Here is a 20,844-nt window from a genome sequence, read left to right as displayed (position 1 = left end):
TTTTTATTTGTTGTACTTTTTGTGTTCAACCTTTGCTCATTGTAGTATTTATCTTCCTAATTTTTTTGTCCAATTTTTAACATTCTCTTTATTAATTAGTATATCTCATACTTGACGAGAGTTTTAGTCAAAATATTCTGTTTGTGTATTTCATAATGAAGGAAAAATAGTTTGACGCACTTTTATATACCGTAGATAGAAGTTATTTCAAAACGAAGGAAAAATTATTATTTTCTTGAGAATCCAAGGAATCTATTTGTTATTTTCTTCAATTATTAAGTGCAATTTTAGCAAATATTTATGCCTAAATTGTCCAATAGTCATTATTTGCAAGGTTGACCTTGAGGATGTGCAAGTAGAACGATTTCACATGGAACCATAATTAAAGATGAAATTATATGTATTGTGAATTTAAAGTATTTTTTAGAAGAGAATTCCACCTTTTCAAGTTAAGGTACAAAGAATCAAATCATCATCATCATCATCTTAATTAAAAAATAAAATGGGCACTACGTTAAACTTCACACACGCCACTTAAAATTTAAGGGTCAATCCCAATTATTTAAACTACTTTATTTAAAACTTTTAAAGATTAAATATAAAATAAATTTATTTATCGAATTGTGTGTTTAAATTGTCTTCACATGTAGATTGATTTGGTGTTACATCGGACGCACTAAATGAGCACCTATATTGAAATTGAGATCACATTAAATCACGCAATGTGATGATATAAATTTATTTCTAGTAATATCACCGACTCAAATCCCCGCTAAAAACAATAAATAAAACTTAGTCAAACTCTGTCAATTTATTTATTCCAAACCCAATTTCATGTGATTTACAACTTTTAAACCACACATTTAATTAACTTTTATAAAAATTTACTAAAATTTTGATTTTACTCCCGTCTAACATGGCTAATATCTTTTTCATAAACAGTTTTAGAAAAAAATAAAAAAAAATAGAGTTCTAAACCAAATCGAACTTGTATTGCGTCACACAAATTATTAAATGATTGGAACGCGCTTTTCAAATGTCACTCTCAAGTCAATTATACACTTGCAGCAGCATTATTTCCAATGATAGACATCAAGAAATGAAATGGATAGATCCAATGACTCCAAAGGTCGGTCACTTACCTAAAATTTCATCACTTGTTTGAACACCTTTATCTCATACGTGTTGGTTTATCATTAGAATTAGAATATAATATACGTGAGCAAGAACGTAATATTTCATTAATATAGGAATAGCTTTTTCAAACAATTTAAATTTCTAATTGAGATGATTTTATTGGCATAAAAATGACTTGACAATGAAAAGCACGAGAAGTAAAAATTGAAAGAGATAAAAAAGCTATAAATCTCCTAAAGACAGATTTGTCTCTTGTATTGATGCTTTGCCTTCCAAAATGTAATGCTTTGATGAAGAGTTAATTGAAAATTATATCAATCTAGTCGATCGAACATAATTTTGACCCGTACTCTTCTCTGACCAAAGTATTGTTTTAACTTTTGAGTTTTTCATAAAGAAACTCGGAATATTTGGACAAAATTTAGGAGGAAGAAGAATTTATAAATCAAGTATTTCTGAAATGATTTGGAAGGCCAGAATCACACGATAGGTCCTAGATTTTTCAGTATGTTTTCTCAATTGTTGTATCTTTTGACACGGATCGATCTAGATCTTAAATTGCACGATTTTAAATTGGGATGCCATCTTATTGTTGTATTTTTACTACGACTTGTGTATACCTTCGATCAGATCATCATCGCCATGTGCACGCTGTCCAATTGTCACATCACTCCACAAAAATTCTATTTCTCTAAAAACTTTTGCCAAGTGCAAAGGGCACCATTTTTAGCTTCTCAAACTTGAATCTAGGATGCATAGCACCACTCTAGAGGCTTCCTTGTGGCTAGGCAAGGGTAGCATAGAATGAAGGCAAGGATTATTCTTGGAAGGCAAGGTGCAACTTGGATTGGCTTGCTTGGCACTTTGTCAAACCAGGTGGGGAGCGCTCGGACCCTGGCCAGTTGGAGGCACATCCTGCGATTAACCGGACTGTGTGAAGAGGGGCCGGATCACAGACCCAAGGATTGGTCTAGAATAGGACACCTTGTAAAAAAAAAAAGGGTAGCATAGAATGCATCTAGGGACAATATATTAAATTGAACTTTAGTACACTCTATTTGACATGACTGTTGAAAAATTAAAACGAGTTTTTGAGATCTAAAAGCTAGTTTTGATCCATTTGGTTAATTTTATCGAAGTACTTTTAAGTAAAAGAGTTTTTAAAGAAATCCGTGTCCAATGGACTATTAGAACTGTCCCATGTGATACATTATAGACTCTAATTTACAAATTGTTTATCTTGCCAACTTAACATAACATTGTAATCTTATCATGGAAAGTAGGCAAGGATTAATTATCACCTAATTAATTTAGAAATTGGGCCCACATAAAAAGTCTTCACATTTGCAAAATAATTTGTTTTAAAACTATTTAAAACCACATTTAGATCCAACAAATTCAACGTTTCCCAAATGGCTACCTAATGCTAGCTTAGGGTGTGGCTACGTGAGATGTATAAAATTACATCTTAGAAAAGTGTATCTCTCTATATAAAATAGTCGAACTTTATTTTCAACATGGGTACATTGTAAATTTTTAGCGTCCGTAGAATGGTAAATGTATTCACATCATAATTTCCATTATCTACACCACATTTTAATTGCAATGTAGATCTCCAATTTTTGTTTATTTTAATTGAAATATGGGTCTCCAAAATCTTTGTTCAGACTTAATAATAAACCATTGCAATCTCCTTACCACAAGAAACAATTTCAATCTAATTAAATCCATTCATTTGGCATAAAATCTACCTAAACCATTTAATTATTCCTTTCGTTTAACTCTATTATAGAACACATAAACATGCTAAGTTCGAATTCCAATGTTGTCCATTCATGAGAACCGTAATGTCATCTACTATTTGATGAAAAATAAATTGATTACACATAAACTATTATATTTAACTTAAACAAAATAATAATAATAATAACAACAACAACAACAACAACAACAATTAACCTCAGCACGACATTGTGACTGACTGTGAACTCTTTTACAAATAGTGATTATAAAAAAATCTCTAGATTGACACTAACGTTAATCGCACTACTTTAATAAACATAAATAGAAAATTATGTAATCATTGTTTTCATTTTGAATAATTCTATTTGTACATCCAAAAGTGTACCGAATTGGCTACCCTCTCTCACATGCACGCGAGATCCGTGTGTATAACAAAATCCCAAAATGTGATTCCCACCCTATTGTGAGTGGTAGGTAAAGATCTAAAAGATTAGGTAAAAAAATTCGGTATATGCAGCATCTTCCTTTCATTTTACTCATGGTAGGCATTGTCTTACTCAAAAATTTGTTCACAAAAAACATAAAAATCAGTTCCAAGTTTCATAATTTGTTCAAAGTATCAATTTGTCCTAACCTGCAACTTGGCTCATGTAACATTTGTGTGGCCAACATTTATAATAAAACAATCGACACAATTCCGCGTGCAATCCGTTTCCCAAAATGCATAATATATCACATGGAGGTGGCAAAATTATTTCTTACCTATAAATAGACTTATCCTCACTCTTGCATTATGATATCGATACAACATAAAAGGGGGAAAAAAAACCTTTGTTAGGAATCTCAGAAAAGAGAGAGAGAGAAGAAAAAAAAAACCAGTGTTCTTTAGGTATAATCATGGAGAAAAATGAGGTTGCAGTTACCAAAAAAGAGCCCAATTATAGAGGAGTCAAAGCCATGCCTTTTGTTATTGGTAAATTTCAACAAAAAAGTGATGAAATCTTAGCTTCATGTTTTGTAGTTGCATACTAAATCTGAATCATAAAATCTTTTCTTGGAGTTGCGTTTTGTGAGAGCTCCCTTCCCGGTTTATAGAAATTTTTCTCGTGATCTCTCGACAAATATTGCATCTAGTTATTTTTGTAAAATTTGTGAAAATATTTACTGGTTTTGACAATTCTTGGAAAACTTGCAGGTAATGAGACATTTGAGAAGCTGGGAACAATTGGAACTTCCTCTAACATGTTGGTGTACCTTAGTACAGTGTTCAACATGAGCTCTATTTCAGCCACTAATCTCATCAATATCTTCAATGGAACTTGCAATTTTGGAACATTGTTTGGTGCCTTTTTCTCTGATACTTATCTAGGCCGATATAAGACCCTTGGAATTGCTTCAGTTTCCTCTTTCCTGGTATAATTTCTGTTCATAATCCTTCATTCTGTGGAGTAGAATCACTGTAAATTTGTTCAAAGTCGAGTAATTTTCACGTTAATTACAGGGGATGCTTGTGTTAACACTGACAGCAGCAGTTTCAGCTCTACATCCTCCTAAATGTGGAGCAGAAGAGAGTAGCAAATGTGTTGGTCCAACACCTGGGCAATATGCTTTCTTGTTTAGTTCATTCGGGCTGCTGATAGTTGGGGCAAGTGGCATTAGACCATGTAACTTAGCGTTCGGAGCAGATCAATTCAATCCCAATACAGATTCAGGGAGAAAAGGAATCAATAGCTTCTTCAATTGGTACTACTTCACCTTCACTTTTGCAATGATGATATCTTTGACACTCATAGTCTACGTGCAATCCAACATGAATTGGGCTATCGGATTAGGCATTCCCACGTTTCTGATGTTCTTGTCCTGCGCCTTCTTCTTCATTGGGAGCAGAATTTATGTCAAAGTATTGCCTGAAGGCAGTCCCTTGACAAGTATGGCACAAGTACTAGTTGTTGCATTTAAGAAGAGAAAGTTGAAATTGCCAGAGCAACCTTGGTGTAATCTGTTTAGTTACTTTCCACCTAATTCAATCAAATCGAAGCTTGCTTATTCTGATCAACTAAGGTAACAAACTTCAGCCTATGACAACCATTGCTCCATTTAATCACAAAGTCGATTATAGAGCATGTCCAATACTGCATACGAAACATTTTTCTGACATAATGAAGTGTCACATGATTCAGGTTCCTAAATAAAGCGGCAATCATCACAGAAGTAGATGAAATCAATAAAGATGGATCAGCAGCCAATCCATGGGGTCTTTGCAGTATCCAGCAAGTGGAAGAGATGAAATGTGTGATTAGAGTAATTCCCATATGGATTGCAGGCATAATATACCATGTTGTCATAGGACAAATGCAGACATATGTAGTATTTCAAGCCATCCAAAGCAACAGACAACTAGGAAGTGGCAACTTCCAAATCCCAGCAGCATCTTACATTGTTTTCATGATGCTGAGCCTCACAATATGGATTCCCATTTACGACAGGCTCATCGTCCCTTTCCTCCGACGAATCACGAGAAAGGAAGAAGGCATCAGTCTCCTCCAGCGAGTCGGGATTGGAATGGTACTTGCTATAGTCACAATGCTCGTATCAGCATTAGTCGAACACCGCAGGAGGACGTTGGCCTTAACTCATCCCACACTAGGCCTCGTGCCTCGAAAGGGCGCCATTTCGTCCATGTCCGGTTATTGGCTGATACCTCAGTTGGCAATAGCAGGAATTTCGGAGGCATTCACCGTCATTGGACTAGTCGAATTCTTCTACAAACAGTTCCCAGAAAACATGAGAAGTTTTGCAGGATCTTTCGTGTTTTGTGCATCCGCAATGTCGAGTTATTTGAGCAGTTTCTTGATATCAGTCGTTCATCAGACGACAAGGGTGGGAGAAACAGATAATTGGTTGTCTGAAGATCTTAACAAGGCGAGATTGGATTACTTTTACTACCTGATTGCTGGTTTAGAAATGTTGAATTTGGTATACTTTCTGATTTGCACAAAGTATTACAAGTACAAAACAACAGAAAACAGCACTGCAGATGTTGCTATGAAGGAATTACAACCTCAAAAACCCATAGTTTAATTTCAGAATCAGATTTTTTTGACTGATTCATCAAACAGAAAGAAATACAGGCGGCACGTGAATCTTCGGTATTTTTTTGCTGGACATGGTTAAAAAATTCGAAACATTATCAACTGTAGCACTATCGAGTACTATGTTCCAAACATATACCTTTTTTCGGGTATTTTATAATCAATATATTATTTTTCTCCGGAGCTCCATTAATCTCATCATTATCACCATTATATGAAAAGCGTGGATAGATGAGAAACGTTTAATTTCCAATTTTGTCCTTATATTTATATTTTATGGTTAGGGTCAACATAATTTTCATTAGTATAATGGCAGATTAATTCTTGAACAGAATGGAGATAAAATTGAAAAAGTAAAATGCTTAAGCTGAATTATCTGTTGCAGAGGAGAGTGTGAATTAGCAGGCAGTCATAAAACTAATAAGAATAATGATTTTGTAAACAGTGCTTGTCCGTCAGCAATCCATGTGGCCGTGGTTCAATGCCGCACTCTCCAATGAATTAAAATTGATCACATTGACCACTGATGATTACATATCAGTAATGAATATTTTGTACAATTTAAAAGATAAGAGTAGCAAAGCAGAATATCTCTCACAATTTGATAAATTACAATAGCATAATATTTAGCCTTCTTACATTTCGAGTTGCAAAATTAATAATCAAAGGGATAAAAAATTTCCAACATATTTTATTCGGTAGAAATCATAACATAATTTCACACAGTGATGGATGGATAACTGTTTTAATATATGAGCGAGTAATAGTTTTTTTGTTCACTATTTAATAACCTAGAGATAAATTTAATGAGCATTTATTTAACTAACCCTATGGTTTAATGTGTCGTAATTTTAGTGCAATGTAAGCTTTTCCAGGTATATGCAACATCTCCAAGAAAATTTTTAAATATCAGATGCTCCCTATTTTAAAGAGTTATTTTTAAAAGATACATTCAAAGTGTTTCAATTTTCAATATAGAAAAATAGTAAAATAATATAGAGAAAAACTAGCTAGAATAAAAGATATAGAGAAATAATAATTTTTTTTTGTTGGAAATAGCAAAATCAAGTGTTAAATATAAAGAGTTTGTTGAAGTACTTTAAAAGTTTAACTCTCTAAATTTATATATGTTCTCCAAATGATAGAATATACTCTTTAAAATAAAGTTTAAAAAAAGCGAGGCTTCTCAGCTATGAAAAATTACTTCCTTTCGGTCTCCTTTCAAAAAAGAAAATGTTCAATGTATGATACAAATATTAAAAGCAGCACAAGTTCTTAATCTCTATTGATTATTTCACTTTCTTAATCTCTATTGATTATTGCACTTTTATCTTCAATTTTTCATAGTATTTTTATTGTCAACATTCTATCAAGTGTCCTACCATCCTGTTTCTTTCAAAAAGTTTGTTAGAATGGTGTACAGACTTGTTTGCTCTAATATTTCAAATAAGCAAAAAAATAATAAATATTAAAGTGCGACAAAATATTTGTATCTCAATTCAAAAGTTGAACATTTGAATTGAGAACATAATTTTAAAGAATCCATAGCAAGAACAATACAAACCAAATGAACGGTAAAATAGATTTAACATAGAAAAAAGCAGAACGCAGTGATTTAATCCAAGAATTACACACTGTGCTCCCAGTCACACACAGAGACTCTCACTGTTTGTTACATGTACAAGAAATCTCCCCTAAATTGAATCAGAAAGAGGACTCTCCCCCTCTCTCTCTTCTTCCCCCCCCCCCCCCCCCCCCCCCCCCCCCCCCCCCCCCCTCCTCTCCCCTTTCCCCCCCCCCCAAATAAATGGAACCCACCGATGAGGTTCACCATAATTTTCATATTGCAAAGTCCAAAATGGATAATATTGCTGAAGACCGGGTTCACTCTCTTCCAAAGGTGTAGAATCATGACCTATTCTGTCAGCCATGCCCTGTACCATCTATGCCTTTAATCCACTTTTGGTGTCAACCAACAGAAATCCATTTTAGCCAAGTCTTGAAGCATCGATTTTCAATTTTTATCTGATTTCAACCCAGCTTCCTAGTACATGCCTAAAGAAAAATTAGCTAGTTTCTTTTAAGCCCCTCAATTCAAGTATTGAGGCAAGAGCCCATTGCCAAGGTGGCTTTGGCCAAGGCCAAGCCTCTTACCTTCATTGGCAAGATAAGAAATGGTTTCTTTTATTGAACCACTTGATTTAAAAAATATAAGTTATTAGATAAGGTCAAATGTATATCATTTAAATATTGCCTTCAACACGTCCCCTCAATTGTTACCGGAATTTCAGTTTTTCCATCAAAGCCTAATACATGGATAATTGTTTTTAAATGGGTGGTGGTGAAACTTTCATCTCTCTAATATCATGTTGAATCATCCGATCCAAAAACTTAAGCTATTAGATATGATCAAATATGTATCATTAAATATTGTCTTTAACAGTATTCATTACTTAAGTTTTGGCTTGAAAAGGAGAGTGAAAAACAAGTTGAAAAAAAATAGCTCACCGATAGTAATGAGATTATAATCCTCTTGGCAACTCTAGATATTAAATTGCAATGATAACTCCACCATACATAGCCTTATGGAACGTCCAAGGTTTTGTTTATAACCGTGATAACTATAAATGTTGAAACTTTAAAACTAAAAACTTTAGAACTCGATAACCTAAATTACTTTATTATCAAGATCCTTCAGTCAAATTATCAAGAGAATTATTAAATATGAAACATATTTTAATTCATTGGGAATAACTTCTTATTACTGGATCTTGATTTTGAATCTTGAAGTTTGAACTGTAATCTTTTCATGTTTGGCTTCTTTATTTTTAATCTTGAATTTTGTCTCATTTGATTATTTAATTCTTGGTCTTGATTTTACTTCTTGATCCATAGTCTTGACTCTTTAATTCCTTCTTCTTGATCGTTGATTGTGGGTTCAAGATTTTAATTGTGGGTATTAGATCTTTCCCTTCAATATCCTTTCTCTTAATTATTCTTGTGTTGATGGGAGGTACGAAGAATGAGAAGTCGCATATGAATTGGGAACCATAACCCTTTTTATATTTTTATATGTATTTTCGTCCATCAAGGAAACACAACCCTAATAAATCCAATCTTTACATATATAATCGAGCCCACTCTATTTAGATGCTGTAAACTCAATAATTTATTTCTTTATTAGATCATTTTAATTTTGGGCTTAACTTTAAAATTGCCTTATATACAATTAATTAAATATGTAAGCTTAAATGATAAATTAATAATTTTTCCCAACAATCTCCCACTTGGGCCACATTTGTTACCTTATAAACATGTACAACTTTATGAGCTCAAAAATTGTGTTATAATAATCAAAAGCATCTCCAAATAATCTCGTCATATGATCAAAGCAATTTTCGTGACAAATATCATAACTAAATCCATAATGATCAAGCATATCAATACAATCAAATGACATATATCAAGTGTGGATGTGTAGCATAGAAATTGCATGCAATTTGATCAAAACATGCCTATTTCTAATTGGTCATACCTTACACTTTAACGAGATCAACCATAAATTTTAATCAAAGTGAAACTGGACTAAATAATTTATTTTTGAAATAAAAACGAATATCCATGGATAAAAATATGTATCTAATATAGATAACATCCGAATACAAACTCTTATTAAATTGGCATATCATCAAAAGATGAAACACTCATATGAGCAGTACGCTTATGAAGACCTTGGGTGATAGTCCCTTATTAAGCGGATCCATAATAATATAGTTTATCCTAATATATCCATAGAGACCCGAACACTTTTAATTCTTTCCTTAACAACTAAGAACTTAATGTCTAAAAACATTGACATCGTCGAGCTCCTATTGGAATACAAGGTGCAATCGTCAAAATATAAATTAAGTGGTCTTTCAATTCCATCCAAAATGCGTAGCTTACTGACAAAATTCTGCAGTCATATTCCATGATAAAAACCACAATATCCAATAATTTCCAATTGGTCTGATTTTCTTGAATGTGATCATGTAATCCTTAGTTCTCTGTAAATACTGAATAACCCAATTGGCTACATTCCAAATATTCATTTCAGAGTTACTTAAATATGTGCCTAGGATTCAAACAATGAATGCCATATTTAGACGTATGCAAACCTTAACAAACATTAAACTCGCAATTGCTGAAACAGAGGGAATTTCTCTATTTCCTTTTCTTTAAATTTACCCATCAGGCATTGATTAAGACTAAACTTATCTCCCATAGCAATGAGGGTATCACTTTGTCTATATACTGCATCCCAAATCTCTTAAAAGCTTTTTCCATATAGCTCTTCTGTAATAATCAAAAAATAGTCCGAGAATGATCTCTGTGTATCTATATCCTTAATTCAAAAGAGACGCCATCAAGATTTTTCATTTGAAATTCCATGACAGAAATCTATTGACTTCATGCAATAAGCATATATCATTGCAAGGAAGTAATATGTCATCGACATACAATACCAAGAAAATATGTTTATTCCCACTAAACTTGGGGTATACACAATCATCAAATGTATTTATCTCAAAATCAAACAAGATAATTATTTAATGAAATTTGTGATACAACTTAAACCCATAGATGGATTTCTTTAGGTTTTAAATCATCTGATGTAGCTCAAAATCAAATTGTATCACAAATGCTATAACAGTTCTAAAAGAGTCTTTCATAGGAATCGGAAAGAAAGTCTCTTAAAAGTTAATGCGTTCTTTTTGAGTAAAGCCATTTACAACAAGACGAGCATTATATCTCTTTGCACCACTCTTCGAATCCTTCTTAGTTTTAAATATTCATTTACAACCAATGTGCTTTGCGTCTTTAGGCAATGGGATTAGTTCCCAAACGTCATTGTCATTTATAAGCTTTATCTCTTTATTCTGACATCAATCCACTTATAAGAATTATTCATTTGCATTGTTTAATGAAAGTTGATTGATTTGATCTTCTTCCACCAATTCAATGCCATCTTTATTTTTTTGGAGAAAGACTATAAAGTCATGCAAATTGACTTTCTCTTTTGTAGTGGACCTCCTTAATGGCATTTGTTCTTGAGGTTCTTGAGTTTGTTTTTGGAAACAATATTTTGATTGTGTATAGGAGGTTATATAATATTGTCTTGATCCAAAATTGTTTCTTGAACAAGATCTGGGGTAAGAATTTTTCCTGATCGTGATCATTGTTAATTGTAATAGAAGAAATATATACATATTTTTCCTTCAAGACAAAATCCTTAACTTTATAACATTATCTCTACCCGTAAACTCTACATCCTCAAAGAATTGAACGTTTTTCATTTTTAAAATTGACTTGATAGCGGGATCTTAAAATTTGTAACCTATTGACCTTTTAAAGTATCCAATAAATTAGCAATTGACAATTCTGTAGTCTAGTTTATTTTTTGATGGCCTACAAGGCATTGCCTTTACTGGACAACCCCAAATGTACAAGTACTTCAAATTAGGCTTGTTGTCCGTCCAAAGCTCATAAGGGGTTTTGATAGTTGCTTTACTTGAAATTTTATCGAGAATTTAAATTGTAGTCTTTAATGCTTTTTCCTATAGAGATTTATGTGTACTGTAGGATAATTCCACATTCCTCAATGAATTTAGCAAATGACCTCATACATTGTTCTGCTGATCTATCATATCTTCAAAATATTCGTGACCATAGTCAGATCTGGCTTGTTTTATTCTTTTGCTGAGTTGATTTTGAACTCCAGCCTTGTAAGCCTTGAATATGTCCAATGATTGTGATTTCTTATGAATGATATACAGGTAGTCATAGTGAGAACAATAGTTATGAACGTAATATGTGATTATTAGCCATTTCAAGAGGCTAAAGGGAATGATCCACAGACATCTGTATGAATTAGTTCTAAGATGTACGAAGTCCTATTGACACTTAATATCCTTATGTTTGTATGTTTTCTCTTAACGTAATTAACACAAATATTAAAGCCTGTAAAGTGAGGGGATCAAGAATTCCTTCTGACATAAGTTATTCTTTTCTCTTTTGAGAGATGTGACCTGATTGTTTGTGCAATAATGAAGCGGGTCTCTCATTGATTAATTTATGTTTAATACCATGTGAATTTACATGCAATGTTTCTTTATAAGAGAAAACTTTTATTAAGCAAATATGAGATGGCAAATACAATATTTGAATTAAGAAAAAGATTAAATTGACTATTGAATAAGAGTAACCAAATTTGTCCAATATAGAAATAGAAACTAAATTTCGTCTAAAAGACGGAATCCCAAAATCTCTTTCATATTTAAATAGTAATCAATTTTTAATAATAACCTAAAAGTCCCTATAGTTTCAACTTTAACTGATTTTTCTCATCACTTTACATAGACGAATCTTTCAACATCAATTTGTTTTAGGCTATTTAGGCAACCTTGAATAGACACGCTTATTTGAATCACTTACCAAGTGTGTCTAGGTACTGAAAATAAATTAATCCTAGAACAAATCAAAATGAGAAGTGTACTTTTCCTTACACATCAAGCATGGTATTTAGTACAATCCCTCTGCATATGTCCCCAATTTTCATAAAGTAACAGTGAGACGATTTATCTTTTTCAAGTTTTTGCTATTTCTTTAAATCCGAATTGGATTCAGCTTTCTTATTTTTCTTAATTTGTCCTTAGAGGTAATGTCAAGTGAGTAATATCAATTTTATTTTACTTTAGCTTTTCTTCTCCTTGCACACAATATGGAATGAATTTATTAAGAGTCCACTTCCCCTTTTGACAATTATAACTGATCTTAAATTGACTGAATTTTTTTATAGGAGGAGAAATCAAAACCAAATGCACGAGCAAGTCACAAGACATCTCAAACTTTAAAGTCTTTAGTTTTGAAGTAAAATGAGATATCTCCATGATGTACTTTCTTATGTTTTCTTTATCTTCATACTGTAGTGAAGCTAAGTTCGTAAAAAATGTGTAGTTTAGGCCTTATTGCCTTTTGCAAAGCGTTTTTCAATTTCCATAAGAAAATTTTGGCAGTAGTTACCTTTGAGTGCCTTGAATGTTCCTTGAATTTCACGCTTCATAATCATAAGACTCATGCGATTTAAATAATTCCACTTATCCGAGTTCCATTTTTTCATCAATGGAATTCTTATCTGTAAGAGCAGTAAGTTGTTTTGTCCTTAATGCAAGAGATCCATGTAGTCAAGAACGATATGAACGGTTTTTTCAGTCATTTGGCTTCCTAAGCATAGAAATTGAATTGATTAGTTGACGGACATTGTAGAAGTGAATGGATTAATCGAATAGATAATTTAAACTTAAATAACATGTTCACATGGAATCTGTATTGGACAATCAGTAATTTCAAATAATGGAGGACCCTATCACAAGAGATCGGACACAACATTGACATTTAGTTTTTGGACAGAAATATCAACTTGTAAGTGATATTATTGGTACAGTAATCAAATATTTACAATAAATCATGTCAAGCATTAAGTCTATAATTGGATCGACTCAATGTTAACATAAAAGATACTTTATATATAATTGTCACATATTTATTATCATATGTGTATAAATAATTCGATCAAAAATTGAACTTCCTTTGAGCCAGTCAATGGTCCCATGAATTACGTAAAAACAACATTCCTAATATTCCAAATAAATTAATTTAGATAAGAGAGCTCTGACAACATGTTACTTCAACTAATTTATTTTTAGAAGTTAGTATTCAGAAATAAATATTAAGTACCAAGATTTGAAATTGATTGCCCCTTACATTTTATTGTTATTTTTCTCTTTTGTTGTTGAAAGAAAAAAACTAAAGAGAAAAATAAAATAAAATCCGATAGATCTGGACCTTGGATTGCTCAGAACTAGAGTTGCAACGCCAGTCAATGCAGTGCTGCCTTGTTGTACGCCCGCTAGTGAGCAATCTGTTTTACCGAAGGGCCGTGCTGTAATGTCGTAACGTCGAAATATTCCCAAAAATCCAAAATATTGAAATATTGGATTTCAAATTCATCTCCCAAATTTTAGAAAATCAAAGTATGAATTTCAACCCTAAAAATTCTTCTTTATTCTCAATTGTTTAACATGGAGTTAATTCTGATGCCACTTGTTGAAACTTTATGAAAATTTAAAACTAGAAACTTTAGAATTTGATAACCTAAATTCTTTTATTATCAAGATCCTCCAATCAAATGATAAAGAGAATTGTTATATGTGGAACATACCTTAATTAATTGGGAATAATTCCTTATTACTGGATTTTGATTTCAGATCTCGAATCTTAAAGTTTGAACTATAATCTTTTCATATTTCGCTTCTTCACTTTTAATATTAAATTTTGCTTCCTTTGATTCTTTAATTCTTGCTCTTGCTTTTGCTTCTTGAATGAATCCGGTCTCTACACATAAAATCCTATCCACACTTTACTTAGATGCCTTAAAACCCAATAATTTAATTCTTTATTATATCACTTTAATTTTGGGCTTAACTTTAAGATAGTCTTATATGCAATTAATTATATATGTAGGTCTACGTGGCAAATTAATAGTTTTTCATAACAATAAATAGTTCTTCTCGTGCAACTTTTAGTAGAAGCAATTTGCTTCAAAATGATAGAGAAGGATTGCTGTTATGGCATGGTTTCAAGGGCAATTTACTCTTGATTATTTGGAGCAATCGTTAAGGTTTTGAGATTTGGTGAATAATTATTTCTCTCTGTCTCTCTTCCATTATTTATATATTACACCAGATGAACTCTATTCGCTGAATCATTGTGTTGAGTGCAACACTGTCCACTACTCGAATGGGTGTAAAAATTTGAAGCCCGATGGGATCATTATCTTCACACCAAATTGGCGTTTTAAACCATTTGAAAGTAGGATTGGAAATGCCCTATATGAAGATTGTAATCTGGCAAAATAAATATCACAATCAATAAAAGGGTAAACCCTTTCAATGGAGCAAGATAGGAAAACGAAAAAAGAAACAAAAATAATTGTTCATTCTCCTTCATTTGCTTGCCACTTTTTTAGACGCACTTCTACAAGTTTCTCATGCCTTAGTTGTAACAAAGAATCTTTATATATATTTGTATTTATTTTTCATTTGTCCTTCATTCTATACTACAACAAATTTTAATTCAATTTTGCTACAAGTACAGAAATAGTTTGATAGAATTCTTATCGAAAGACATTTGGTAGTTTTTCATTGATTTTTGACACAACAAACACGGAAAATGTACCATACAGATGTTGTCAACGTAGCACCCATATCATTTTTTTCAATAATTCCCTATACTTATGGAATTATTCATTTTAATTCCTATTATATCATTTTATATCCTTTTATTACTTAATAATATAATTTAATTTATGTTTTTAAATTTGATTATTATTTTATTAACATTTATAATACATTATAACCAATTAATAACTATTGAATACAAAAATAAAATAAAATTATTCATTAAATTAATTGAGTAATTTTAGTAGTAATAGAATATGTAATCAAACATTTTTTTAAATTAAATTAGTTTTTGATAATTAAAAAATACGAAAAGAAAGTGCATATTTTTATTGTTCAACATTTGGTATAATAGGTTGGAGTCAAAATAAAATGGTATAAAAGTTGCACCATTTCGATGAAATGGGTTAGAGATGATCTAATCCATACACATCGACTTCAGTCTCATAAATTCTTTTATCTAATTTCTTGGTCCTTAAATTAGTGATGCTATAATAAAATCTTAAAAATACACCAAGTGCATTTTTTGTTGAGCCATCCAGCATACAATATTATCAAAGTTTTTTCACAGAACTATACAATGTAATGATAAAATTTGCCGTTATATCTTCGCCGCCAAGTAATTAAATCATTTACTTGCCCACTTAACTAATATTTTACTCCAATCCAGCTATTGAAGATATTCAAAGATAAAGACTTTTCTTCTATTTTATCTTATATTCTCTATAATTCTTGTGATGTACACTATTCCCCGTTTGATGGTTATTATTTGAGAAAACAATGTTTTGAATAGTGATTTTTACGAGAATGTATGATTAATAAGCATAGAAAAATTTTAGATGTAGATGCAAAAATATTATTGTGTAAACGTGTGGTTAAAAATAAATATGTAGAAAAAAGAATTTTCAAATAATAATTGTCAAACATGGAATATATTTATTATGAGTTTTTACAACTCAATAATGCGTGGCTAAATCCGTATACTCTAGGATGACGATGAAACCTCGTTTTGTGATATTATAATAAATTCTTGTTTTTACTCTTAGTATCTTGTTTAACTTAAATAATTGATAATTTGTTATTATTTTAATTTGTTTGATCACCAATTGAATTTGTAACTTATTTTGCTCACAGGAGTAATCATTAAAATGTCCAATAGGAGATATTAATGTACCCTTATGTTTTGTGCAGTTGTTAATTGAATATTCTATATTTTCACGAGTTTCTGCAAATTTATATTTTAAATGATGTATTGAACACTTGAAACTTGTGAATCACATCAGATTGCCCTCATAAGTATTCTAATTGATAAATTGCAATTCTTTGATCATCAATTATTTCGAATCAACTTCAATTTAGATTCTAAAATGCCTTTTCCATGCCAACTACATCCAAATGCATTTAAGTCGGGAATTTAGCTACAATGAACATATTTACACCTAATTAGTAAATATCCGTTCAATTTGTAATAAAAAAATCAAGTATAAAAGCCTAAATTGTTATAAACTAGAGAGACGAAGAGAGAACAAAAGAGAGAAGCCAATAAACTTGTATATTGAGAACCAAAATCTCATATTTATAGGAAAGAATTAGGGTTAGAAGGAATACAACAATCATAATAACTAGGACTACACGGGTGTAAAAGTCATTCATAAATGCTATTATATTTGTAACATCCCCCTTATATGACTATTTATACAATAATTATCTCAGTTAAATATTATTTGTCAAAGCTCGATTGGACAAAAATGCCAACAAATAAAAAAAGAGTACTAATGATTTGGAGTAATAAAATGTTGCCTCGTTAAAATAATGTCAAGAAAATCTAGTAGGATTAAACTTGATCGAAGGAAAAATGATATAGCTACTCTTCCTGATTTCAATAAATGAAAAGTCTTGTATCAAACTATTCGTGCCTCATACGTTAATATTTTCAATATTTCAATTTTTGGTGAAGTATATCTCATGTTGTTTTGTGTAGTCTCCAAGTAACATCATCTTTATATAAGATATTTTATCAGCATTTGATAACTGTAATAACACGATGATTGAAAAATAACTCTTACTGCACTTTTTTGGAGAACTTCAGGTTTCTCTAGTAAATTTAATTTAGAATTGCATTCTTTTTATTTGGTCAATCATTACTTCGATCGATATATTTTAACGTATTTATTTCAATTCCTTATTATAAGATGCAGTATATCATGTTCAAAAGCATTGTCAACAACTTTTTTCTTCAATTTTATGCATTTTTATAATGATATAATCTATTGAGATATCTCAATTTTCAATATATCAGGTGCCTAAACCTCTTCTAAGGTTTTATATTTTGTTATGTCTAAATATTCGTCAAAAGTGTTGCTCTATTTTTTGTTTGGAGATTTTTATATTAGAATTGAATATATCACTCTTCAATCATGCCATAAATTTGTCAAATATAATATTAACTGATTGTTCTTTAGGACGTTAATTCAAGTTGGAACACTTAAAGTTGGTGTGTGAGATATTATTGATTTGTTTGATTAGTAAATGCGTTTAAATATATTATCTTATGAACTTTTGGATCGAATTATATTTTACGAGAATTTAAATAATGATGTATTTGTACATTACTAGAAGAATTATTCAATCAAATTGACAATATTTGGTTTTGGTGCGTTTCATGTAACAGGCTTGTATGGTCCTCGAATATAAGTGTCCAATCCTTATGGACTAACGGAAAAAATACAACTTGTAAATTCTGGGCGTGGAAGGTTTTGATCATTTTGTTTCAGGGGGAGTAATTTCTCATCATATTGAAGCAGGGAGATTGGGCATATTAGCGGGTCTATTCCATCTTAGCGTCCACCCACTACAGTTGTACAAAGGAATAAGTATGGAAAATATTGAAACTATACTCCTTGTAGTATCACGACTGTCTTTTTTGTTTCTTTTGTTTTTGTTGGAACGATATGGTATGGTTTAACAACTATCCCTATCAAATTATTTTGGCCCACTCGTTATCAATGGGATCAGAGTTACTTCTAGCAAGAGAAATACGAAAAAGCTGGTGTTGGGCTAAAAAATAACTTTATGAAATATCACTTGATAAGGCTTGAGAAATTATGTAAGGATTCAAATCACTCATTCTTACTTCATTGTTTTGGATCAATTTTACATAGACCGTAAGATGAAATAATTAAATGGAAAAATTAGGCTTTGACAATAAGTCAATTATAACATAAAGAATTATAATTTTGGCATGATGCGTAATAACATTCTTTAAATAGAAATGGGAAGCACTTTTTTCTCAATTAAATTAATTGAAGACGTTTAACAAACAATAATTTAAATCATTTATCGACTTTTCGACTAACTCTTATTTAAAAGTTGAGATTTAGAATTACTAGTATTAACAAGACACTCTCTTGATTGTATACCCTAAAAATTAAGCTCACAATTTAAATTTTGAGCAATAGTTTTGCTAACTTTGGACTGCGAACACCATGTAATCATTTAGTATATGCATCAAATTTATTAAATACAAACAATATTTAAATGATCAACCTGATGGGTTAGGGAGCCCCATTTATCACCATAATTTAAATTCGGAAATATAAGGAATTCAATTCCCATTTTAGCTAGTGATATTTAATGATCAACTCAATAAAGAAAGCAAGCTTCAAATAGGAAATTATCAGATTGAAGTTAATATTTATTCAAATTCTTGCTTCGCATCATTGTTGATCCATTAATAGTCTAACTAACTGATTATGTCAAAGTATAAACCTTTTTGGGTCAATAAACTTCAAGTTCATGATATTCATTTCAGTGAATATATTTAAAACTAAGCAAATTTCTTTTAAATTTGTTAGAATATAGTATATCATCAATATATAGTTTTGTATTATTTACAAACTTTTCTGGAGCCTTCAATAATATTCGATGCACCTGATATCGTATTAACATTATTTTTTTTGCGAATTTTATCTTGAGCAATAGTGTGCATAGTTGCACTATCAACTAAACAAATAATCTATCTTAAATCTTATTAGTATTTCAAAATTTTTGCTTTTTCAAAAGGAATAAAATAATATTTTTCGAAGATATTGAAATACAGAATGTCATGCTCTCAGGAGCGATAAATTAATATTCTTCTTGAATATTAATAGAACAAAAAATTATTTTCCTTTAAAAATATACAAAATACACTTCCAGCGTATTGAGGGGGATATACATGAAAATGGCCCAAATAGTATATAACCTTTTCCAAAATAACCTTTGACTTTTTTAGAAATTTGAAACTACCCAAAATATTCTTGGAAAAATTTAACAACCAACCCTTTATATAATAAAAAGTTTCTTTTTTAGTCCTTAAAAAATCTAACAAATAATTTTTCTAAAAATTTGTAAAAATTATTAATGAATAATTATAAAATGGAAAAGCCCAAATATAAGAGAGGACCATATAATATAAAAAAGGTTGTTAAAAATAAAAAAGAAATTAAATTTGAAAAAGAAATTGATAAGATAGGATATCAAGAACAATTATATGCATCACAAGAAATATTAAAATGTTTTAAAGAAAACTTATTAGAAAATTTTGCTAAAGGAATTGTAAGGTCAATAATCATAAAAGATATACAAGATATAATAGATAAATTGGAAAAAAGAAAGAAAAGTATCTCAAAATATGAAATACCTTTTGGAACAGACATAGATATGATAACAGATACTGATATTATAAATTCTCAAACATTATTAGACTTTGAAGAATTACTTAAAAATTTATGAGATTAAAATTTTTGATAGTTTGATTATTAGATTATTAGATTTTTGTTCGCTCATAGTAGCACCCATAGAGTTGGTATCAGAGCCATAGTGATCATGAAAATCTTAAAAATAAATAATTATTATCAATGTATTGAAGAAAAAGGATGTTATATATTTTACAACCCTATCCCTAATAAACTAAAAATAATAACATTATATATAACTAGGAATTTACCTAGAGAAATAAAGGATTTATCAAAGATAGACGTACATATGAAATAATTTGTGAAATATTTGAAAATGAGTTGTATTATAAAGAAATATATGAATCATCATAAAATATAATGGAAAAAAAACTAAAAATATTTTAGATAGAAAGTTAGAAAGAATAAGATTAATAAATAATAAAATTTTAGATGAATTATTAATACCTGGAGAAATAACTAAAACTCAAGAAAAACAGATATTAAAATTAAAACAAGAAAGATATAAAGAAAAAGCAAGATATTATGAAAAATTAAAAGAACTGACAAGTATTGAAATTATAAAACAAAAGTATGATAAAATGATAAAAGAATGTAAAAATGCTGAGTGTGTAGTATTTTATTATTGTCAATCAAAAAATAGATAAAATGTCAATCAGTGAACATATGGAAGAATTAAAGCATTTAATAAGAACTTTAATTAATGATGTACAAGAAATTAAGAATGAAATAAAGGAAGCTAGAAATGATATAAATATATTGAAACTTGAAGTCAGGAAATTAAAAGAAAATGAAGAAAAGAATAATAGAGTAGATAAAAAATTTATAGAAAAAGAAATAACCAGAATAGGAAAAAAA

General features: G+C 30.4%; 1 protein-coding gene across 1 annotated transcript; it reads left to right on the top strand.

Moving 5' to 3' along the window:
• The first annotated feature begins 3,657 nt into the window (after positions 1–3,657).
• LOC111388722 (protein NRT1/ PTR FAMILY 2.11-like) lies at positions 3,658–6,161 on the top strand. The gene is made up of 4 exons (XM_023013509.1): positions 3,658–3,853; positions 4,076–4,293; positions 4,382–4,941; positions 5,061–6,161. Exons 1-4 carry the CDS (start codon positions 3,778–3,780, stop codon positions 5,959–5,961), a joined length of 1,755 nt encoding a protein of 584 aa, XP_022869277.1. The 5' UTR covers positions 3,658–3,777; the 3' UTR covers positions 5,962–6,161.
• Positions 6,162–20,844: the final 14,683 nt, after the last annotated feature.

This window comes from Olea europaea, unplaced genomic scaffold, assembly GCF_002742605.1.
Source record: "Olea europaea var. sylvestris unplaced genomic scaffold, O_europaea_v1 scaffold526, whole genome shotgun sequence".
Classification (NCBI taxonomy): domain Eukaryota; kingdom Viridiplantae; phylum Streptophyta; class Magnoliopsida; order Lamiales; family Oleaceae; genus Olea; species Olea europaea.
The sequence above is the reverse complement of the archived record's forward strand: the minus strand, read 5'-3'. Positions and strand labels throughout refer to the sequence as shown.